This window comes from Felis catus, chromosome E3 (genome assembly GCF_018350175.1).
Source record: "Felis catus isolate Fca126 chromosome E3, F.catus_Fca126_mat1.0, whole genome shotgun sequence".
Lineage (NCBI taxonomy): Eukaryota > Metazoa > Chordata > Mammalia > Carnivora > Felidae > Felis > Felis catus.
The window spans coordinates 16,906,308-16,928,728 of record NC_058383.1 but is presented as its reverse complement, the minus strand read 5'-3'; the positions used below and the strand labels follow the sequence as shown (position 1 = coordinate 16,928,728).

The 22,421-nt window shown below is 49.7% G+C and overlaps 2 protein-coding genes across 8 annotated transcripts; one reads left to right on the top strand and one right to left on the bottom strand.

Annotated features, from left to right (window-relative positions):
* Window positions 1-1,958: 1,958 nt before the first annotated feature.
* SLC5A2 (solute carrier family 5 member 2) lies at window positions 1,959-8,573 on the top strand. 2 transcript variants are annotated; one of them, XM_003998628.5, is made up of 14 exons: window positions 1,965-2,558; window positions 3,102-3,173; window positions 3,250-3,354; window positions 4,193-4,357; window positions 4,659-4,764; window positions 5,007-5,087; window positions 5,240-5,469; window positions 5,787-5,922; window positions 6,141-6,248; window positions 6,364-6,514; window positions 6,640-6,808; window positions 6,887-7,102; window positions 7,888-8,017; window positions 8,103-8,573. In XM_003998628.5, exons 1-14 carry the CDS (start codon window positions 2,433-2,435, stop codon window positions 8,327-8,329), a joined length of 2,022 nt encoding a protein of 673 aa, XP_003998677.1. In that variant the 5' UTR covers window positions 1,965-2,432; the 3' UTR covers window positions 8,330-8,573. The 2 variants fall into 2 exon arrangements, with proteins under 2 accessions (XP_044904307.1, XP_003998677.1); XM_045048372.1 differs by lacking the exon at window positions 3,250-3,354 and having other exon boundaries at window positions 1,959-2,558.
* Window positions 7,289-21,994, bottom strand: CE3H16orf58 (chromosome E3 C16orf58 homolog). 6 transcript variants are annotated; one of them, XM_003998627.6, is made up of 13 exons: window positions 21,638-21,992; window positions 21,305-21,419; window positions 17,445-17,490; window positions 15,791-15,823; window positions 15,596-15,701; window positions 13,069-13,170; window positions 11,038-11,108; window positions 10,774-10,958; window positions 10,629-10,686; window positions 10,193-10,263; window positions 9,415-9,558; window positions 9,230-9,307; window positions 7,289-8,735 (listed from the first exon to the last, which is right to left on the bottom strand). In XM_003998627.6, the coding sequence occupies exons 1-13, from the start codon at window positions 21,935-21,937 to the stop codon at window positions 8,638-8,640; spliced, it is 1,407 nt and encodes a 468-aa protein (XP_003998676.1). In that variant the 5' UTR covers window positions 21,938-21,992; the 3' UTR covers window positions 7,289-8,637. The 6 variants fall into 6 exon arrangements, with proteins under 6 accessions (XP_003998676.1, XP_006942173.1, XP_006942172.1 ...); XM_006942111.5 differs by having other exon boundaries at window positions 15,791-15,876; window positions 21,638-21,898; XM_006942110.5 differs by lacking the exon at window positions 9,415-9,558 and having other exon boundaries at window positions 21,638-21,994.
* Window positions 21,995-22,421: the final 427 nt, after the last annotated feature.

The following is a 22,421-nucleotide window of genomic DNA, read 5'->3' as shown; positions in this document are numbered from 1 at the left end:
ATCCTTTCCTAGGTCTTCCCAGGCCTCCTGCTCTTCTCCTTCCATATATTCTCCCTGGGGAATGCTGTCTATTTCCTGGATGCTAACTACCTCTCTGTCTTGAGAATGCTCAAATTGGCCAGCTCTTGTCTCAATTCATTCATTCATCAAGTGTTCTTTGAGTACGTACTGTGGCAGGTTCTATACCAAGTGCAAGGAGACCATAGGGAACCAAGCAAACATGCTTCTTGACCTCTTGGAGCTGAAGTCTAGTAGAGGAGACAGATGACAAACAAGTACACAAGTGACATGTGTAATGAACTAATGGAGACTTTCCTGATGGTTTAAGTGAAGTTCACTCTTCCCCCTTGTTTCCATCCGCAGCACCTCCCTAGTCCCTCATAGCGCTTATCTAATGCAAATAGGTGTTTATTTGTTGCTTGTTTATGTCTGTTTCTGAAACTTGAATACAAGCTCCTGAGAGCTATCTGTCAGATTACACATTTGTTTTGCTTACTCTTGTCTCTCCAGTTTCTAGAATGCTATCTAGCATGTGGTAGGTGCTTAATAAATGTTTGTTAATGAAGGAAAGAATGAGGAAGAAAGGAAAGGAGGGAAGGTGAAAAGGGGGAAAAAACAGAACTAAGTTGGGGAAGGGATTACTTTAACCAGATAGTCAGTCCCTGTGAATATGTAATGTGTAAGTTGAGACTTGGAAGGTTGACAAAAGAAAACGGTCAGGCAAAGAGCTTAAGGAGAGCATTTACAGCAGAGGAAACAGTAAGACCAGGAGGTAGGAAAGAGTTTGGCATATTGAAAGAAAGGAAAGAAGGCCATATGGCTGGATTAGAGAGAGGAAGGGGGAGAGTAGTAGAAGGTGAGATCAAATAGGAAATAGGAACCATATCATGAAGGGTCTTGTGGGCCACAGGACAGCAGATAGATTTTAAGTGCCTATAATCCCAATATGCCCAACACTTGCACCTGGATTTCTCTCAGGCACTTCAAATTCATCACCCCTTGAGGCAGACACTGTGGATGCCCTGCCCATATCCACTTGGACCACTATGTACACAGTTCCCAGACACCTAGTCTCCCCAGCTGCTCCCTGAGTTTCTCTCTGAGGGTGCTCTCTGGGATAACAAGTGTGCTCCTGCACCCAGCAGGCCTGAAGTAGGGGGGGGGGGGAGGTTCTGTAAACTTAGAGACAGGAATTGATAAATACTCTAGCTCCCTGGCTCTGAGGGGTCAGTTCTGAGGTGTGTTCTCCACAGTATCTCAAAGAGTCCTCATTGGGATTGTTCACAGTGGTAGCCTTTTAGTCATCATTCTCTTTATTGGTTTTTCTTTTTCTTTGTCTCACTTCCCTACTCCTTCATAGTCCTTCCTGGTGTCACCTCCTCAGGAAAACCCTTGCCCTAAATTCTCATCTTAGGGTCTGCTTTTGAAGGCACCTAAACTAAAGCATTCCTTAAATATAACTCATATCCCCCTAAAATATTGTTTTCTGTTCTCTATCTCAGGCATGAACCCAACTGTCATAATCAGACATCCAAATCTGGTCAATTCTTCTAGAAAGGTAGAGATACTGATATTTATCAACATCCTCCCTTCTTATAGTCAGCCCTGTGCTGAGCAATGGGACTCTAGGGATGAATCTGATCATTTCCTGCTTGTGAGTAGTCTCTAGTCTGCTGGGAAGACAGACCTGGACCCATATGAGGACAACACAATGTGCTCAGAACTGTATCAGAAAAGTCAGAGAATTCTTTCCTGAAGAGTTGACATGGGCTGGGTACTGAAGGCTACCACTTGAGAGTTAGGAGTGAGCCATTTGGGAGGCAAGAAGGCACTCTAAGCAAAAGCACAGCTTAGGCAAAAGTTTGGGTGTGTGAAAATACATGGGCTGGGCAGGGCAAGAGAGGTGGAGGGAAATATGATTTCACTCTATGTTTGGTATAGAGGACCAAGGGGAGGGGTGGGCAGGAGTCAGGGTGTGGCAGGCCTTGAACATCAGGCTAAAGAGTTCCTACTTCCTTCCTAGTATGATGGGGAACTGGGAAGGGTTTCTAAGCAGGGGAGTGACACTGTCAGATTTGGGTTTGAAAGTGATCCCTCTGGATTAGTCAGAATCAGGAGATTGGCTCAGCCCTACTCCCTAGATCAAGGCTGAAGGGTGAGCAATTTTAGGGGATGAAAGGAGAGATTTTGAGTCTGGGGCACTGGGGCAGGGATGGGAGCTAAGGCCCAGGAAAGAGTGCTCCTGAACTTGAAAGTGACCAACTCCACTAGATGAGCTTTCGGCCTTGATGTGACCTGACTCAGCTAAATGAAGCTGGGGAGGGGAGAAAAGACCTGGGGGAGTTGTCGGCTCACTGCTCCTGAGGTAACCATTAATCCCTCTCCTGGGGAAATCCAGGGGCTGGTCCCTAGAGGGACAGATCCTAGGCAGAATGGAGGAACACATGGAGGCAGGCTCCGCACCAGGACTGGGAAACCAGAGGGTCCTAATTAACAACCTTGCTGACATCCTGGTCATTGCTGCTTATTTCCTGTTGGTCATTGGTGTCGGCTTGTGGGTGAGAAATTAGGGTGCTTCTGGGGGTCAGGATTCTGGGCCTGGGGGAAAAGTCTCAGACAGACCCTATGTTCAGCGGGGCAGGATGCCTGGATCTTTAAGGGAGACACCTGGGGCTGAGGGGCAAGCAAGTCTTTTGATAGCCTCAGTAAGGCGCAGCCAACACTCATTCCTTGTCTTCCCACCTTTGGATTGGGCTATTTGAAGGGGTCAGTGGATTTCCATCAGGGACAGCATTCTAAATGAGGTCTCTGTTCCCCTGTCTACATATCTGACCAGAAGCCTATTCATGACTCAAGGTCTCAGGAAAAGTCAGGTCAAATCCAGCCACACTTAAATGTGGGTGTTTGGGCACTAGGTTGGGGCCTGGGTTACTCTGGGTGCCTTGGAGGAGGTTGGGGCAGGGGGTTGGGTGGGAACCATCAAAAGAGCCCAGGACTGGTTAATCTTCAGCCTGAAACAAGGCTGAGGAATGTGTTGAGAAGGCTAATGAGGTCCAAAGTTGTGCCCTGAACCCAAGTCTCCTCCCACTCCTGTCCCTCAGTCCATGTGCAGAACCAACAGAGGCACCGTTGGCGGCTACTTCCTCGCGGGACGAAGCATGGTGTGGTGGCCGGTGAGAGAGGCTATGCCATGGAGTGGGAGGAGGCCTAGAGAAGCAGCCTAGTTCACCCCCACCTCTGGCCATCTAGGTCGGGGCCTCTCTCTTTGCCAGCAACATCGGCAGTGGCCACTTTGTGGGCCTCGCAGGGACCGGTGCTGCAAGCGGCTTGGCTGTGGCTGGATTTGAGTGGAATGTGAGACCCCCCCCCTTTTTTTGCCAATAACCCCCACCCCAGTGGGAGCCCCTGGAACTGTCACATCTGCTCCAAGCAGGGGGCATATAAGACTGAATGTGGGACTTTCCAGTAGTGGGGTGTGGTTGGGCTTTGAGTGAGGGTCGCACATCTTGCTTGGAGGCAGGGGAACGTTGGAGATGACCACTTTCAGGGCAGGGGTAGATCTTGCTCCTGACTTGCTAAGCCTCGACCAGCTACTACCCTCTGTGGCCTTGAGTTACTCCTCTCTGAAGTGGGGTGAAGAGCCTTAAAGATAGTGAAGTCCTTACTCTGATGCTCTCTTGAATCTGTGGCCTGTGAGGATCTCTGGACCAAATTAAAGCCCCCTGCAGAAGTGGGAAGGAGACAAAGCTCTGGGACTGAGGCTTGTCTTTGAGGGTTGGGGAGACCAGGGCTTCCTGGAGGAGGAGGCCTCTAAGCAGAGTCTTGAGGGACAGAAAGTTTGGGTAGGTGAAGAGAAGAGGGGAAGTTGCCCTTCCTGGCAGAGGCTGAGATCAGGCTGAGGAGTCTATGGTTGGATTCATGTGCTGGGGGGTGGGGGGATAGGACCCATCTTAGGAAGAACTGGCCTGGGAGGATTGGCAGGGCTCTAGTTAAAGGCCCAAGAAGGTGTCAAGACCCTGTCCCTTAATGTCCAGGGCCCAGGGCCCAGGGACATCCTCTGCAGTTGTATCCTCTGAGCCCCCATTTGGACCTTTCCTTGGTGTAGCACATTCAGGAAGAGGTCTCTTAGACTCTAAGGGGAGGGCTAACTCAAGGAAGGATCTCATTCTCAGCTGTCATGCTGTGCCCGCAGGCGCTGTTCGTGGTGCTATTGCTCGGCTGGCTCTTCGCGCCCGTGTACCTGACTGCGGGTGTTATTACCATGCCACAGTACCTGCGCAAGCGCTTCGGAGGCCATCGTATTCGCCTCTACCTGTCAGTGCTCTCGCTTTTTCTGTACATCTTCACCAAGATTTCGGTGCGCACTCATGGAGGGGCCCTGGAAGGGCGGGATTCACAGAGTGGAGGTCTCTAGAAAGCCCTGGAAGGGGCGGGACCAAGGAAAAATCGCTGTAAGAACCATGATGGAGGTAGGGTCTGGAAGGAGTAGGCTTTGGGGCTGGGGCCACAATAGGTGGGACCTGGGAGGCCAGACCTTCGAAAAATGAGAGAACCTCTGAAGCGTGGCCACATAGGGTCATGGTCTGGAAAGGAGATAGACCTGGGTCCCTTGCCCTGGTTCCCGGGTCCTGACCTGTGCAATCACTCCTTCCCCCAAGGTGGACATGTTCTCCGGGGCAGTATTCATTCAACAGGCTCTGGGCTGGAACATCTATGCCTCCGTCATTGCCCTTCTGGGCATCACCATGATCTACACTGTGACAGGTTGCTGTGGCAGGGCCTTAGGGAAGGAATGGGCTGGGGAGATGTGCTGGGAGCGTCACTGAAGCACATTTGGCTCACTAAGCCCTGCCTCCTGATGCCCGGGTACATGAGCCTGAAGAATGGGCTATTTCTTTGAAATTTGCTCTCCAGGAAGGGGCACAGTTTTCAAATTTGCACAAAGACACCATATGTACGTGGGGCAGCCTATTTGGGCTGTCTCCACTAACCCAGACCCTTTGCAGGAGGGCTGGCAGCGCTGATGTACACGGATACTCTGCAGACTTTCGTCATTCTTGGTGGGGCCTTCGTCCTCATGGGTTACGGTACGGAGCTCAACCAGTGGGGGAGGGGCACGGAGGTTGCAAGTTGCAGAGTTCTCCACCTGGGAGCAGAGGCAGCGCATGTCTCCAGCATGTGGGTCCTAGGGAGGGCCTTGGCGTGGGCCCCAGATCCCCTGACAGCCTTGCCCTCACAGCCTTCCACGAGGTGGGCGGGTATTCGGGGCTTTTCGACAAATACTTGGGGGCAATGACGTCGCTGACGGTTTCTGAGGATCCGGCTGTGGGCAACATCTCGAGTTCCTGCTATCGACCCCGGCCCGACTCCTACCACCTGCTCCGGGACGCTGTGACAGGGGACTTGCCGTGGCCTGCACTGCTCCTGGGTCTTACCATCGTCTCAGGCTGGTACTGGTGCAGCGACCAGGTGCGGAGTCAGGGCTTTAGCCGGGAGCTAGGCCGGGGCAGAACCAGAACCACTATGAGCAGGGCTGAGATGGGTGGAGCCAGAACACATCTGTGGGAGCCCCACTGCATGGTCTGAGGAGTCAGAACTTGGCCAGGATGGAGTTAAACCAGTGACACTGGGATCCAAAGAATTTGGGTCTGTAAGTGAAAGCGAATTGCCAGCAAGTGAATTGCTGAGCCAGAGGCAGGCCTGAATTAGGGCAACCAGTTAAGGCAAAGCCTGAGGGGCAGGGAATCCAGGACTGGTCACAGATTGTTGAACGGACCTTGCCCCAGGTCATTGTGCAGCGCTGTCTGGCCGGGAAGAACCTGACTCACATCAAGGCGGGCTGCATACTGTGCGGCTACTTGAAGCTGATGCCCATGTTCCTCATGGTCATGCCAGGCATGATCAGCCGCATTCTTTATCCGGGTAACGTCTGCAACCCCACCCCCATCAAGTGTCCTGTGCCCCATCCAGCCTGTTTTCCATTTCTGTTACTGTCCTTTGATTTGGGAATCCAGTCACCCAGTCCCACCTCCCACGAGGGGTCCCATCTCTCTTCCACTAGGATCTCCCATCCCCACTTCAGGGATCCGAGTTCCCAGACAAGGTCCCGTTCTAGCCATGTCACACTCTCTTGCCTGCAGATGAGGTGGCGTGCGTGGTGCCCGAGGTGTGTAAGCGTGTGTGCGGTACTGAGGTGGGCTGCTCCAACATTGCGTACCCGCGGCTGGTCGTGAAACTCATGCCCAATGGTGAGGGCAGGTGCACTGCGGAGATTGCCACTGGGAAGAGTGACCCCTTGCCAAGCCCGCACCCTCCTGGGGACACGTTGGTGGCCTTGGACTCACAGTTACAATCGGCCTGCAGGTTTGCGTGGACTCATGCTGGCGGTCATGCTGGCTGCGCTCATGTCCTCACTGGCCTCCATCTTTAACAGCAGCAGCACGCTTTTCACCATGGATATCTACATGCGCCTGCGGCCCCACGCAGGGGACCGTGAGCTGCTGCTAGTAGGACGGTGCGGCCTGGGTTTCCCCCAGGTCCTGCCCCACAAATCAGCCTTGGGGTGGGGGCAGAGAACACTCGGAGGATTGGGGGAGATGGGGGTCCTGGGTGTAATCTGCTGATGGCCACCCACTGCAGGCTCTGGGTGGTGTTTATTGTGGCTGTGTCAGTGGCCTGGCTACCCGTGGTGCAGGCAGCGCAGGGAGGGCAGCTCTTTGATTACATCCAGGCAGTGTCCAGCTACCTGGCGCCACCTGTGTCTGCTGTCTTTGTGCTGGCGCTCTTTGTGCCCCGTGTCAATGAGAAGGTAAGCCTATGTGTAGGTTGTTAGCTTGGGTCAGAACTGGGGACACCTGGAAGAGGCTGACATTCTCTCCCCTGGCAGGGTGCCTTCTGGGGACTGATTGGGGGCCTGTTTATGGGTCTGGCACGCCTTATTCCCGAGTTCTCCTTTGGCTCGGGCAGCTGTGTACGACCCTCCACATGCCCAGCACTCTTCTGCCGTGTGCACTACCTCTACTTTGCCATTGTGCTCTTCGTCTGCTCTGGCCTCCTCATCCTTGTAGTATCACTGTGCACAGCACCTATCCCACGCAAGCATGTAAGTGCCAGCTTCTGGATGGGTACCAAACATGCACCGTGTGTGAGTGTATCCCTCTCTACCCCTAGTCTGCCAGTCCACTTCCAGGAATGCCCAGTGGCGAAGACCTGAATTTCTATGCTGAGGGTTCATTAAGGGTGGGCTGGGAGTCCAGTTGGAAGTTGCATTTGTAAAGCAAGAACAATGTTTTATTTAAATGACATTTATTTGAGGTGGTCTGGGGGGAGGTGGCTTGAAGACTGTCCCACAAAGTCCCTGGCATGGCCTGTGGAACTCAAAACACAGGATCTGACTGGTGGCTGAGAGGGGCAGAGTACCATTTTGAAGGCCCACAAAGAGTTTGGTCTTATGCTGTTGCAGGGCAGATGCCCCAGGGTAGGGTTGATTGGGGGCCAGGACAAAAGAGCTGGGCAGAAGGATAGGCCGGTAGAGAAGGGGGGAAAGGCAGCAGGAGGAAACTATGTGGACAAATATCCACAGGAAGGTACACTGTTAGCAGGACTAGAAGACCAGGGTCTAAAGTACTACAATTTGAATGTAGAGAGGGACCTGGGTTGCTGAAGCAGGGGGTGAGCAGGGCCAAGAACTTTAAACACACAGTTGAAAGGCCTAGGTTTAGTATGAGGGCAAAGGGCAGCCATGGAAAGTTGGGTTTGAGTGAACGGAGTCTGGATTAAGTATACAGGCTGGACCGAGGGTGCTAAGGGGGTACCAGGTGGACAAGAGACTTCAGGGTCTGGGGTGGGGGAACAGCACTTTCACTTGGTCCCCACTCCCTTCCCCAGCTCCACCGCCTGGTTTTCAGTTTACGGCACAGCAAGGAGCAGCGGGAGGACCTGGATGCCGATGAGCTAGAAGGTTCAACTTCACCCCCTGTACAGAATGGGTGTCCTGAACATGCAGTGGAGATGGAGGGTAAGGCACTGCTTCAGGAGGCGGGGCTAAGGACTAGGGGAGCCAGGTTTCCTCAAACTAACTGTAGGGTGTCAATTTTCCCTAGAGCCCCAGTCCCCAACACCGGGCATGTTCCGCCGGTGCCTGCTCTGGTTCTGTGGAATGAGCGGGAGTGGGGCAGGTAGTCCCCCAGCCCCTACCCAGGAGGAAGTGGCTGCAGCAGCCAGGCGGCTGGAGGACATCAGTGAGGACTCGAGTTGGGCCCGTGTGGTCAACTTCAATGCCCTGCTAATGATGGCCGTGGCCACGTTCCTCTGGGGCTTTTATGCCTGAGGCCAACCGTGTTGGACACCATGAGCCACTGCCAGGGCAGGGCTCAGTTTCACAATGAATGGGAGTGGGGAGCCTGCAGTGGTGAGAAGGGAGTAGGGCAGGGAGAGGGAGGGGGAAGGCCCTGGTTCCCTTTCTCTCCACTGCCAGGGGCCCAGTCTACCTGACTGGCAGTCATAGCCCATGAGGCCTTGGCCAAACTGCCACAGCAGTTCCCCTAAGCAAAAATAAAGCTGCTGTTCCCACATTGTGCTGTGGCCAAAGTGTGCTTGCTTCAGGCTCCTGTCCTGAGACCTGGGTGGGCCTCCACCTCACAAGACCTTCTTTTCTGGAGACAGAAGCCATGTGGCTCTCCACTCATCCACCTCTAGCTGGTGCTTCTCAGTCTTCCAGCCTGCATCCTGCAGTCCTGGGGAGAGGTCATAAGGGTGCTGCTGGGACTGCTGGAGAGAAGACTCCAGGCTGACCCGGGGGAGAGTGGTAAGGAGTGGCACAAGCCAGGTACATGCTCTGTGCACTGCCCAGGCTCTACCAGCCTCTGCGGGGTAGTTTCTGGCACAAAACGGGGCTAAAACCTCATCTGGCTGCAGCATGAAGTCACTGAGTTAGTATATGGAAAAATGCTGGAATGGAGTAGGTGCTAAATGAAAGATCATCATCATTTGTGAGCCTCCCCCCAGTTCTTCAATGCCAATTGGGATTACACAAATTGCTAACATGACACAGCCTCTGGGACCATTCTACCTCCCTATCCTATTGACGGGGAAATGAGGTCCAGACTTAAGATCACAGAGAGAATCCAGGTCCTCCACCTCAAAGCTAGAGGTGTGGGGATAGCGTTAGGCAGAGCCTCTGGGGAGGAGGCCTCAAAAGCCAAGGAGCCATGGGGCTTAAAAATGTTACCTTTCAAGAACTTTGGGAATAGCTTGTCCAACACTTGGTGTGTGTCCCTGACGATGACCCAGTTGTCTTTCTCAGGACCTGGAGGGGGGTGCAGACCCAGAAGTTCTCAGGTCCCCAAGTGGAAGAGTCCTTCCTCTCTCTATGCCTCTTTGAGCCATCAACAGTCTACACTGTGAGGTGCTTACCTGCCCGTACTTGGTTCCTCAGTTCCTCCAGCCCTCTTGGGAGGGGCCCATCTCCCTGCAGGGCTTCAAGCACCAGCCCGTGTGTAGCAGCCCTTAGGATGGTTTCAGGGCCTGCCATCTGGCTCAAAACGACTTGCACCTGGTCTGGAGAAACCCAAGACAGACTGGTGCTAGGGAAGGGCCACCTCCCAAAACATTCTCAAACTAACCACCTTACTTCATCCTTGTCTGCCCTGAGGCCTTGGCCTGCATGGATGGAGGCTATCTTTCACCCTTTTCTCTTCCAACTTCTCTCCTGTTGTTCCCAATGTCTGGCCAAACTGAAATGCCCAATTTCCAAATACAACTTTATAGCAGCTCACGAGGTGGGTTTATTTTGCATGTCCAACAAGTAGAAGCATCTTTTAGCACACAACCAGCTGACCAGTAAACTCCAATACTTGTTTCCTCAATAGGTGACTCCGGATGGGAGAGAATAGTTCTCCAGGGGTAACCAAAGGTCATAATCTTATTTGAGTATGCTGCAATCTACAAAGTGCTTTACTTAATTGCCTTTCTCATAAAAACACACAGGCAAGTAAGGCAAGTACACAGGGACAAAGTGCATTTCATTGAGGCTTGCAGCTATAGTTTGAATTCACTAAGTTTTAGTCTAGAGCTCCCTCCAGGATACCAGGCAGCCTCTAAACTGTTCACGGCTTGAGGCTCTGGAGCTGGTGGAATGAGAAGTTGACCTCAGAAGGGTGAATCTAATTCTGGAAGAGCACGGCACACTTACTTTGTGACAGGTCCCAGCGAAGGAGGTAGGGCTCTTGGTGTCCCTCAACCAGCTGTTGCAGGTCAAAAACACTGAGGGAAAGAAGAGAGTGAAGGGTGGGAGGAGGAAAAAGAAAAGCAGGAGTAACCATCCAGTCAACTGAACTGTCCTTACCTCATCTGTCCTTCACCTACTTCCCATCTCTCAGCCGTTACCCACGTACCCCATATCTATCTTTTTCTTCCTGCATCTAACAAATATATCCCTTGTATTTGCTGTTACAACCCTGCTCCCCTCAAGCATCCATGCTGACCCCAAGTCTACTCAGTAGAAATAAAGAAACTAGAATAGAGAGGTGAGGCCCAATCAGGGGAGGCCAGAGTGTAACTGTAATAAAGAGCATTGCGGGGAGGGTGGGAGGGCAGTACTGATGGGTGGGAGACACTGAGCCACTTACCTGGAGGTCAAGCGGTGTAGGGGGACCCCCAGGGATAGAGACTGAGATGGCCAAAAACCTGTGGGAAGCTGGATGTCAGGAGTCAGGATGCCCAGACAGGGGGAGAGACTGGGAGACAGTACTTGAGACTAAGCGGGTGGATCACCTGTCCACAGTGGCTCCATCTGATTAGCTGAAGTGGGGCCAAGTACCTCTCCCCTCTGAAGGAAGTGCTTCAGGACCAGCCGGAGTCGGCCTTCATTCAAGGTCTCTATGACAAGGGCTCGGACTGCCCGGTAATTGGCGTAGATGTGAAGGGCAGTGAGGAAGAAGAAACAACCAAGGCTGAAGCTGGGGTGAGAGAGTGAGGTGGTCAACAGGGGCAGAGATCCAGCTGGGCACCTCTTCCCTGCCCTTGATCCCGGCTTACCCAGGGCAATCTGACACGAGGGGAAGCATCAAGAGACTGACCAGGAGCCCTGCCAGGTTTACCAGTGTCTCCTAGAAAAAGGCAGAGGGGTTGGAAATTAGAGGTCTTCCTTCCAGGCCAGGCTGCATATCCTTGAGTGCCTTTCATCACATTCCTCCCTGCTCCAGAACATCCCAGGGCTCCCTACACTGATGAGGGTGCCTTAGTAAGTTTTTAATGTTTTTGTTGAGTGGGTTGTCATTTAAGATACGAGATGCTTCTCTGTCCAGGTACATACAATATCCTTGGAACATGTCTTCTTTGTTTTGCAAGAGTCACCAGAGTAGTCCTACGCTTAGGCAACTGAATGTCCACAGAATAGGGAAGTACTTTTATTTGGTGGCTTAAAAAGACTGATCCCCCTCAGACCTTTGGTATGCAAAAACTGGGAGGCACATCTGCAAAAGGGTCAAGGAACCATCCAGGAAGGCTCAAGATCCAAACCTCTTCTCTTGAGAATCAATGTTACTAGAACCCTCTGCTGGCTTGAGATAGTCTGACTGAGCTCACCCAAGGGTGACAAACATCTGCCCTTCAGTCATCATGAGGGAGGAAGAGTCTGGTTTGGTGGCCCTGACTAGTGGGGTCCAAGGGAGAGTTGGTCTTGAAGCTGGGAGAGCTCTTCTTACTCAGGTCTCCTGGCAAGGGGGCAGGCTGTGGAAATAAGGCAGTGGTTGTCATGGTAAATAAGAGATGAGACCTTGGTTGCACAGGAGCAGGAAGACCTCTTCTCCATCAGGTGGGAACAGTCATTTCCAGTGGCCACATCAAGTGGCAATAAAGCAACATCAGCAGAAAGCAGGGGCCTGCTACAGGGCTGAGCACATGTCCTGAGTTGCCCCTGAGATGTGTTCCTGCCTCTGCAGACTGAGGAAGCCCTGGGACTTGGAAAATACAGCTTGGGGACATGGGGAGAGCTGGGGGTTAGAAAGAGAGCAGGTGAGAGACAGCAGACATGAAGCTGGGAGATCCTAAAGTGCAGAACACGGGTTATACTTATTTCTCTCTTCCTAACAACCTATGGAAGAGACAGCAGGGAAGAATTGGTTCAACCATTTCCTGAGAGAAGGGATGTGCCCAAAGGTACCCAGGGTCACTGAACCTCTGGCTTATTTCCTCTTTAGAAGCCACTGAGTACCTCCTGTATGAGGCCACCGTAAGTATTTAATGAATTCATATAAATGACATACTTGGCACATGGTTAGTGCTTAATAAATATTAGCTCGTGTTAGTATTTTTAGTTGTGTTAATATTATTGAAAGGAGTTAGTTTTAAATTTAAAAATTTTCTATTTAGAAACTGAGCAAAACAATTTAAGAGAAGGACAGAAAGTAGTACTGGACAGAACAGAGATTTCTAAATTGCTTCACTGTCAAAGAAAACTGTGTCACACTTCTAACCTGGGCCTCACTTTCCTCTTCTGTAAAACAGAGATAATAATAGTATCTGCCTCATGGGGTTGTGTGAGAATTAAACAGTACAATGCACATAAGCACTTAGCACAGGGGCTTGGGGGGATCCAATACCTGTTGAATTCAGCCTTAGGGGTGTCCCCACCTCTACTTGAGGGTGCTCTGGTCTGATGAGGGGCTGGACCAGAAAGGCCTACAATACTGTCAAGTGGAGACCCCTGGCCAATGACCCCAGCCATCTCATATGCTGAGCACTTTTTGACTTGCCAAGTGCTTTAACATATGGGACACATGACCAGACATCCTCCTCTTAGTTTGGGACTATGGCCTAGAGAGGGTGAAGGTCAGGGCAAGGGCCCACTCTTGGCCACACAGGGAGAAAGGAGGGGCTGAGATGATCAGCTTGGGCTTTTTGCCACTAGAACTCATGCTATCAATTTGAGTCAAGAGCAGGGACTTCTTCCTGTGTCTCCCCTATCTACCCTCAGGAGCGCTTAGGTACATCTCTCCATATTCCCAAATAATGGCCTAACCTGCCTCCCTGCTCCAACTCCCCCCAACCCCAATTCCAGCTGCTCACCTGACTGCTATCCTTGGCTGACACATCAGCCATGTTGTTTCTCCGGGCCTGGTGCATGGTCAGGGCAGCCCGAGTGGCCCCACCAGCCACACTCACAATGCACTAGGTGGGAAAAGAGAGAGTGAAGGTCAGAATGGCCATGTGTTATGGCAACATAGGCACCTCTATGGCTGAGCTGAGTAAATGACCCAAACCAGTTTGAGAAAACCAGGCACCAGGTGACCAAACAGCAAAATTCTGAATGCTGTCCTTAGTGTCTTGTTCTCATCCCCATACTTCCACTAGGTCCCCCTCCCCTCTTATTCCTGGAGAAAACTAAAGCTCTGCCTGCCATATCTCCCTATGACCCAGTCCCAAGGAACTCCATTTCGTTCCCCAAGGTGGAGGCCCACAGACTATTCTTAGCTCAGAACTTCCCCAGCCTGCAACTCCTACTTTGGCTGCACCCACCCCTCTGCTAAGCTCCCAGGCCCAGTCTGGTTTCCAACTTTGTGCTTACATTCTGCCTATAACAAATTCCTCTCCTCCTGTCCCAGAGGACTAGTCAAGTCTTCCAGGCCAGTTCAAAACCCACAATGATGGTCCTGACCTCCCAGTGTACCTGGACCTCAATCCCTGAGATCTAAGATGGTAGAACTCATCAATGAGGGTCACTGATCACTGTCATCCATCTCATTATTTATCAAATCTCTTTTAGATGCCAGACACAGATTTAGTGCTGTGACATAACTTAGATAAATCTACAAATCAATAGACAATAAATAAACAAGTTGTCGTGCAGGCAGAAGAAATGTTCAAAGGTAAGAGGAATGTGGTACAAATTGAGGCTGGAGTGACCTGATCACGTGGAATCTTGCAAACCTTGTTAAAGTCTTTATCCTAGGACCCACCAGTCAGGGAAGTGAACTTATTGGATTTCCATTCTTAAAAGGATTATGGGCTGCTCTGAGAAGTAACTGAAGAGAGGCAGAATGGAAGCAGGGAGACTACCTAGGAAGCAACCATGCTTTTCCAGCAATAAGGAACCACCAGGTGATGCACAGGTGGAGTGAATGGGTTAGAGAGATTTAGGAAGGAAAAATAACAGAACTAAATAGAGGTTTAGCTGAGGGGGATAGTGGGCCAGGAAGACAGGCATGGATGACAACCAGCCTTCTGGATGGTGTACCTGGGGGACAGAGGTATTAGTCACGGAGACCAGAACTCTAGAAAGGGTGGGGGTGGTCAGGGAAAGTTCATGGCCCTATTCTACTCCTTTATTTGACAGATGAAGAGACTGAGGCCCTAAGGGCAGAATATAATACCTAACTTGAAACAGATGGCAGAGCTTGCAATCGTTGGTTCACAGCTGCAAGCAATGGTTTTCTCTGGTGTTTCCTGTTCTGGGGTTGGAGGGGGTGCTCAGGGCAGCATGCCTGGGCCAGTTACTGGTACCTGGGCTAAATGTACTCCACACAAAGAACTGTTGTATCTGAAATATCACCATGGAGAAGCACTGCTCTAAAGTGATTGTAAACAGATAGGTACGATTTTGAGATGGATCTTAACATGTCTTCTTGAGTCACTGCTCTGTGCCAGGTACTTAACCTTTGGTGAAGACACGCTAAGCTCTTACTGAACTTTGCTATGCTCCAGTTTTCTCATTTGGATGCAGCCAACCTGAAGGAATTGGCAGAGGAAGAGCTCACATTCACCCCATGTCACCCTCCAGCCTTACCATTCACTTTGTGTTTTGTCTTGCCACTGAACCATGACCCACACTATTCCTTCTGCTCAAAAACATCCACTGTTTACCTTAAACCCATTCTTCAGGACCCAGGCCCAGGAAAGGTCTTCCTGCATCTCTTGACTAGGCCAGAACTTCTGCTCAACCCTCTTGCAGCCCCCTACACTTCTCATCTGGAATACCTGTAGCTATAATTCTATAAATAGTTGTTTAATTATGTGCAGCTTTCTTCAAAGAAGATATGGGAGGGCCCTGGGGCGCTAGGGTGGCTCAGTCAGTTAAGCGTCTGACTTCGGCTCAGGTCATGATCTTGCAGTTTGTGAGTTCAAGCCCCAGGCTGGGCTCTGTGCTGACAGCGCGGAGCCTGGAGTCTGCTTCCCCTCCCCTGTTCGGGCTGTCTCTCTCAAAAATAAATAAAAATTTAAAAAAAAAGGGGGGGGGAGGTCCTATATTCCATGCCAAACATGCAGTACATACTCAATAAATATTTTACTGAAAGAATGAAAGAGCCTGGGAGCTGATCCCAAGATGTTGACACTGGACCACACTTTCTATCTTTCAGCTCAGAGCTCCCTCACCAATCCTGTGACTTCAGACACTGTCTTAGAATATGTGAGGCACTAGAAGCTACCTGGCTGGAGTATCAGAAAATGTGGTTGAGTCTGAGTAGAAAACTCTGAACTTTTCCACTTTTCCACAAGTGTTTTGAACACAGGGCCCAGGCTGGGCTCACCTGTGGGCCCACAGTAAGCCCACACATCACCACCAAGGGAGGTATGCGGGTGCCCCAGAAGTGGGTACCTTGGCCAGGTTGCTGGTACAGATGGTAATGGTGAAAAAGATTGGATAAATGGGAGCCATAATCTCGAGGAACATAGCTACATCGTTGAGGATATCAGCAAAAAGCCTGGGGGAAGGGATCAGAGGTTAGAGATCAGAGGTAAGAGACCTTCACAATAGAAGACTTCCCTCCCTTCGGTCTCAGCCCCTCCTTACCTCCATTGCTTGGCATTGCAGTCCAGTTTACTCCTGTTGGGGAGGAGAGGTTGGTTTGCAATTTGGATATAAGGAGAAAACACATCCTGTGGGCAATGCAGGCCATCCTTAGTCTGAGGTAAGGTCTGAAGGCTCAGCAAAATCCATACCCCAGGCAGACATCTATCCCAACACCCTATCACTGCTGCCTGAAATACCATTAGCTGGGAGGACCTTCAGTGGTCACTTAGTGTTGCCCCTTTACTAACACATGATACATCTAGGAAAAAAACTGATTTGTCTTGTGGTTGCTCCTCACCCTCTGCCCCTCCTGTAAGAGGTCATCCCTGGGTCCCTCTTCCATCTCCCCGCCCCCCCCCCCCACCCCATCTTCTTCCCACATGGTCAAGGGTACCCAGCAAGAAGTCCACATAGTTTGGACTGGTAAACAACTACATTTAGTGTAACTTCTGCTCAGAGAAGGGACATGACTTCCCTCAGATCACATGGAAAGCGGGATCCAAGAGAAAAAAAAAAAAGAAAAAGGCCAAGAGAAAGAGGCAGGCTCTGATATCCAGGCCTAGGACATTTCTATCACATGAGAGGATGGATACCTCTTCTGCCAGGCAGAGGGACTCCTGGCCCGTGCACAAACACTCTTCTCCAAGAGTCCAGTGGCACGGGATGTTGCAGCCCTCAGACCAGCTCAGAATTTAGCCCTGTTCTTACTTTGAAATCTGGAAGGAAAGGGAACACTCCTAGGTGGGGTATGGGACACACAAGAGGAACTCCTGAGGGAATCAATGGCAAAGGCAGGACTAAAACAGTGGGCCTGGTCTATGGCTCTGCCCAGTAAAGCAGCTTGATGCTATTAGTTATAAGCTGTGCGACTTGGGCAAGTGACTTCCCTTTTTAGGTCTGCTTTGCATCTGTAAAATGTACATATTCAATCCTCTCTACAAAGCTGTTCTAAGGACTAGAGATGATATATACAGAGCTTGTGAGGCATGGAGCTGTTAACAGCAGCTAGTGTTTTCTGAGCACTTACTATGTGCCACAATATGGTATGCACTTTGGATAAGTTATCTCACTGAACAAATTGTAGGTACTGTCTGCCTATGATTATTGGCAGATAATAAATCACTCCTAAGGTTGCCCAATACTGGCTTGAGGAGGAAGCAGGCAGCATAAGATCCTTAAACTCTTCTAGATAAATGGGAAGTCTGACTCGATGTGGGACAAGGATCTTGATTACTTGCCCAAGTCCACTCCCTACCAGGCTCAACAAAATCCAATCAGGTATCTGAGCCACCAAAGTAGCTTCTGGAGTAAAATCATTCCTTTTGAATTAAGCACTATCCTGTTCAGGCTTCTCTTTCAACAAGCAGAGGACATTTAGAGCCTTGTGGCTGTATTTTTCCATGATGGGCAGCAGAGTGGCATATCAGTGCTCATGAAGGCAGATCTGATCATAGCAATGGCTCTGTGGCTTCACTGCTAGGGTGATTCCCCTGGACTGGATACTCATGAAGGACTCCTTTGCTCTGATAAAGTAATTCCTAAATTTCCCCTCCCCTTGAGACTGGCAGGAGAAAGGCGGAGCTGAAAATACAGCCAGGGATGAGACAGACATGACCCCTGCCTGGGGAGAGTGGCCAAAGGAAGACAAACTCACCCTTTCCACCAGGCAAAGATGATGCGGCCCAACATGCCAGTTGAATCTGGGGGAGAGAAGCACTGGTAAGGAACAAGGGAGAGCCTTGGGGGCTGTTGAGCCTGGCAGACCCTGGCACTGAAACAGATGATTCACCTTGGGTCACTGCTCTAGGAGCTCAGTTTGGTACAATAAATATTGGATAGACAGAGCTGTATGATGGGGTCAGAAGTGTCTAGACTTAGTAGTTCCTGAGTATGTACCCAAGAGAACTATGCACCCATGCATGCCAAGACACGGACCAGAAACATTCTTTGCATAAACGGCAAAAAACTGGGAATAACACAAATGCTCACTGACAGCAGAATACACAGATTCTAGTACATTCCCTCAGTGGCACAGTAGACAGCAGGGAAAATCTAATGCACAACTACTCATATCAAAATGGAGGAATCCTAGTAATATAATCTTGAATGAAAAAGTAAGCCATGAAAACTACATAGAACAAAATACACTTTTCATAAGGCTTTAAAACTGAGCAATACAGTATTCTGGTATATATATCTATATGGAACACCTATTAAAAAAAAAAAAAAAGGAAAAGCAAGAAATCCTGTGTGGAAAGTTGAAAGGTTATTGTTGATATTCTAGTTCTTAGGTTGGACAATAGGTTCACAGGTGAGTTTTAATTTAAATTTTAATTGATACTCATTAGAGTATAAATTTTAAAAAAGGGACTTGATCTGCAGGTTGATGACAAAGAGCTGGGGGCATGGGGTAGAGGGAGAGGCTTCCTCAGGCTAAAGAGAGTCAGAGAAGTCTCTAGAATCAGCCAGACCTTCATTTGAACAATAAATGCTTACTGGCTACTTACTTGCTGCCAGACACTATGTGAGGTAAGGGGAATACCAGTGACTCAGAAGGTCATGGTTCTGGACTCAAAATCCAGTGTAAAAGGAAAACAATCAGTATGAAAAACATTGATTTAGACCAAGGATCAGTTAACTGTGGTCTGTAGTCTTCTACTCCCTGTTTTATAAATAAAGTTTTATTGGAACATAGCTGTGACCACTCATTTACAGACCGTCTATGGCTGTTTTTGTGACATGTAGCAGATTTGCTGTGACTGAAACTATAGAGCTTACAATGTGTAAAATATTTATCATCGCATCCTTTACAGCGTTTGCCAACCCCTAATTTACACCCTTTATACTGAGAGTAGCACTCAGTAAGTTCAGGAGGGGGATCACAAAGGACTGTTTTAGAACCAAACAATTGGGAAGGCCTCATACAGTGGACAGAGGACTCTTACCTTGTTTGAAATTGAAGGCATGGACCCTTAAGTGGCAAATGCAAGGAGAAGAGAAACTAAGCTGTGAGGAGGGTTGGAAGTCTCCTACAACATATAAAGGTGGGGACTATAAGATGGCCTTCCCCATTCTCCACTGGAAAAGACGTACTCACCTCTTGCCACAACCTCTATCCTTCGGCAGTGAGGCCTTCTATCTAGACATCTTTCTCCAACCCTGGGCTTGAGGAACACCACTAAACACTCTGGTGGGCACCTGAAATCCCTACTGCTTTCAACCTTCACAACAATCCTATGAGCTTCCAAGAGAGCACTCCCTTTCACAGATGAAGCAACTGAAGCTCCAGGAAGACAGTCAATAAAAACGGGACATTTTACAAGAAAATCTGCATTTCCTGCTTTTTTTGGAAGAACCTGAAGACGTGGCAATACTGAGCCTGCCTTCCCTTACTACTGCAACTGGCTGGGGCTAAGCAGTGGCTACCTCAGAGGAGGCATGTGTACAACACATTTCTCATCAGGCCTGCTCTGCTGCTACATTTCTGTCCCCTGTGTGTCCCTGGAAATAATACCCACCAGGTGGCTTTACAGGCTTCCTCCCTCTATCACTTATCTTACCCTCTTCCTTTCAAGTATATTTTATTCTCCACAAAATTTTTATTGTTCTACTTAAGATTCTTGTATTGGATCAACTTAGTGACTTTGAACATGCTCAGATTATTTTTACTTGTTGAGGGAGCTCACTGGGCCAGACTCTTTTTCTTCCTTCTGACTGCACACTCACATCCCAATAAGGTGTATGTCCTGCATACAAGGGCCACTAGGTAGAAAGGGGGCGTATTCTACCTTTCATCAACAGTCTGCAAGGCCCTTGTCAGAATCTGGAAGTTGGCACTAGGATGTAATAATGACACATACCTTCCTATTATCTCAAAGTCAACACTGTCCACTAGACTAGGAAACTTAATTCCTACTTGCCTCAGTTACAATTAGTTGAGCTGTATGATCTAGAAATTTTTGAGCAGCAGTAAGGGATCAGCTGTCTACAAATTGTACAAGGCTCCACTCTCAATCCCACTGGCAAAAGTCAGTGGTAGTTAAGAGTGGGACACAGGAGTCCATTGGTGTGGGTCCAAATCCTGGCCCTACATTAACTTAGGCCAAGTGGCTAAACCTCTCTGTGCTTCAGTTTAATGAAAGCTTGTTTTGATACCAACAGCAGGCTTTAAAAAGTGGATATTTCTGCATATCTTAAAGTGATCTCATTTTTTTTTTTTTAGTAACTTTAAGACATACATAGGCAACATGTTGGCGAAAAGAGTAGGGTACTTAGAAATGACATGAAAACATCAACTACTGAATTCCAAACACCCAGCCTATAGCAGAGCAACAGAAAAGGTCCAAATTAAGGACACACTCTGGTTCAAATCCACGTCCTATAAGTTACTGGCTGTGACCCTAGCCAAGTTACTTTTTTCGTGCCTTAGTTTATCTGTAAAATGGGGATAATGACAATACCTATCTCAGAGCTACTGCAAAGTCAGTACACTTAATGACTGGCAAATAATAAACACTGTGTCAACTATTATTATTAAAAGAAGAGGTAACTACAAGAAGCCACAGATCACCACTTCTCCACTATCAGAGAAAGGGCTTCTTTCAAGAGGTGACTCACATTTGGCCAGTTTGCTCAGTCTTAATGGTAAGGATGCAAGCATGGGCTTCCTGATCCTCTAAAAGATCCATGGAGGCTCACCAGAGATGTGGCCAGGCTCATGCTGAAAAAGGGCCTTCCCTTGGGTCTGATTTAAGTGCCCACTGGAAATAGTAATAAAAGACAAGGGACAGTGGAGACAGCCACAAATCCTTTTCTTCTCTACTTCGCTCTCTAGGTGGCATGGTACCAAACCATATGCTTTACTTTTCATTAATGGTTTTTAAAAATGCTGTACACATCCAACAGATAGTTATAATAATTATACCATCATCTAGTATTCCAAGAGTTTCCAAAATGCCTTTCATTCTTCCCATAACCTCCTCTTTCCTACTCAGGACTATTACAAAATTGTTTTTTTTCTAGAACAAATTTCCCACACTTCTGGAAGCTGTTGCTTTTATTCAATAACCATAGTCTTATGCAGCTCTACACAAAGACTAGAGGTAAAGGAGGGGAAAGATTAATTTAGCGATTCAAGCTCCAGGTGATTTACGGACTCTGAACAGTATGTATAGGGAACTGAGTGTGGCTGCAAAGCCGGTGCTCAGGATGAGAGCATTCTGGTGGTGGGCGACTAGTTATCGTTGAATAAAGCAATAAAAATATTTATAATTAACCCAGCTGAATTTTGTTTTTTAACAGGGCACAAGGCACTGTTCTAGGAACCGGGAGAGTTGGCTCCCAGATCCAATCAGGCACGAGTCCGGAAATATACACATCACAGCCCAGTACTAGAGGCCAGACCACTGGAGTGGGGGAAGGGAGGGGCTGGGCTTCCCAGTCAGGGCAAAAAGAGGCCAGAGAGGTGGCAAGGCTGACAGCAGTGACAGGCGAGGCCCCAGGGGCCCAGCTCACCTTTCACCAACCAGGTGGCAGTGGCAGCTGAAACAGAAGCTTTTGCGTTCCCCACCCCTATGCCCAGCAAGACTGCGTGGGTGGCGAGGGAGCCTGAGAGGCTGGAAGCAAAGGCCTGGAGAAGAAAAAAAGGTGTGGTGAGAAGTGTGCGCAGGAGCACGATGGCCTAAATTCTATTTATCATCAGCTCTTCCAGATGTGTGAACTGGAACTTGTCACAGTCCCGCTCTCGGCCTCAGTCTCCAATTTCTAAATGGGGAGACAGAGGTGGCCCGAATTGCCTCCCTCACCCGTGGATATAGGCTCCCCCCGACCCCAGTCGGCCGGGCTGACCTGCACGGAATCCCATAACTGGTAGGGCAGATAGTCCGGGCTGACGCTATCGGGGAAGCCCTGCGGCAGGAACACGGCTATGAGGCTGGAGAGAGGTGGTGAAGCAGTGCCGAGAGCACCCCCTGCGCCGCCAGCCAGTCTTTGGGGTTTCACTGTAAAGGCCCCGGAGAAATCCCACCAGCGCCACCCCCAAGCTTCCCACTGCAGACTCCCGTCCGCGGCGGCGAAACAGCCCCGCGCCGCCCCGGAACCGAACTGTTCACAGCACAGTGGGCGATTAAGATTCGTGGCGTCAGCCATCTCGCAGCTCTTCCTTCAGGCCCGCTAGACAGGAAACGTGGCGGGACTACATTTCCGTCTTGGCTACGGCGGCTGTAGAGGTGCAATCTTTCCTCGCCAAAAGGTCGCGGGCATTCGCGTCCTGCTTTGTGCAGCCTGGGAACCCACATTTCCTCTCTTACCTCCTGGCTTCTCTGAGGACACCCCAGGGCTGGTCCCCGCCCTTTTGTAGCTGGGCCGCCCGAACAGTGGGAACGGTTTAGCCTGCCAAGTCCTGGAGATACCTGCTTTCCTGTAACCCGCAACTCTCAATTTTGGGGAGAAGGAAAGAGGGCATCCCTGGGGAACCGTTGTGTTTGAGAACCAGTGCGGCCACAGAATTTTTAGTTGTGTGATTTTGGGAAAGTCAGTGTCCCTCTCTGGGCCTCAGGTACTTTTGTTGTTGTTGTTGTGAAGACAGGGACTATATATTACTCCTTATTTTATCCCCAGAACCTAACACACA

Excerpts from the sequence above, each read along its gene's own strand:
- SLC5A2 (XM_003998628.5), top strand. The coding sequence starts at position 2,433 with ATGGAGGAACACATGGAGGCAGGCTCCGCACCAGGACTGGGAAACCAG. Across the intron at positions 5,923-6,140 it reads CAGCCGCATTCTTTATCCGG|ATGAGGTGGCGTGCGTGGTG; the intron begins GTAACGTCTGCA and ends TCTTGCCTGCAG. Across the intron at positions 6,809-6,886 it reads TGCCCCGTGTCAATGAGAAG|GGTGCCTTCTGGGGACTGAT; the intron begins GTAAGCCTATGT and ends CTCCCCTGGCAG.
- CE3H16orf58 (XM_003998627.6), bottom strand. The coding sequence starts at position 21,937 with ATGGCTGACGCCACGAATCTTAATCGCCCACTGTGCTGTGAACAGTTC. Across the intron at positions 21,420-21,637 it reads AGTTATGGGATTCCGTGCAG|GCCTTTGCTTCCAGCCTCTC; the intron begins GTCAGCCCGGCC and ends TTTCTTCTCCAG. Across the intron at positions 11,109-13,068 it reads CAGCCAAGGATAGCAGTCAG|GAGACACTGGTAAACCTGGC; the intron begins GTGAGCAGCTGG and ends GCCTTTTTCTAG.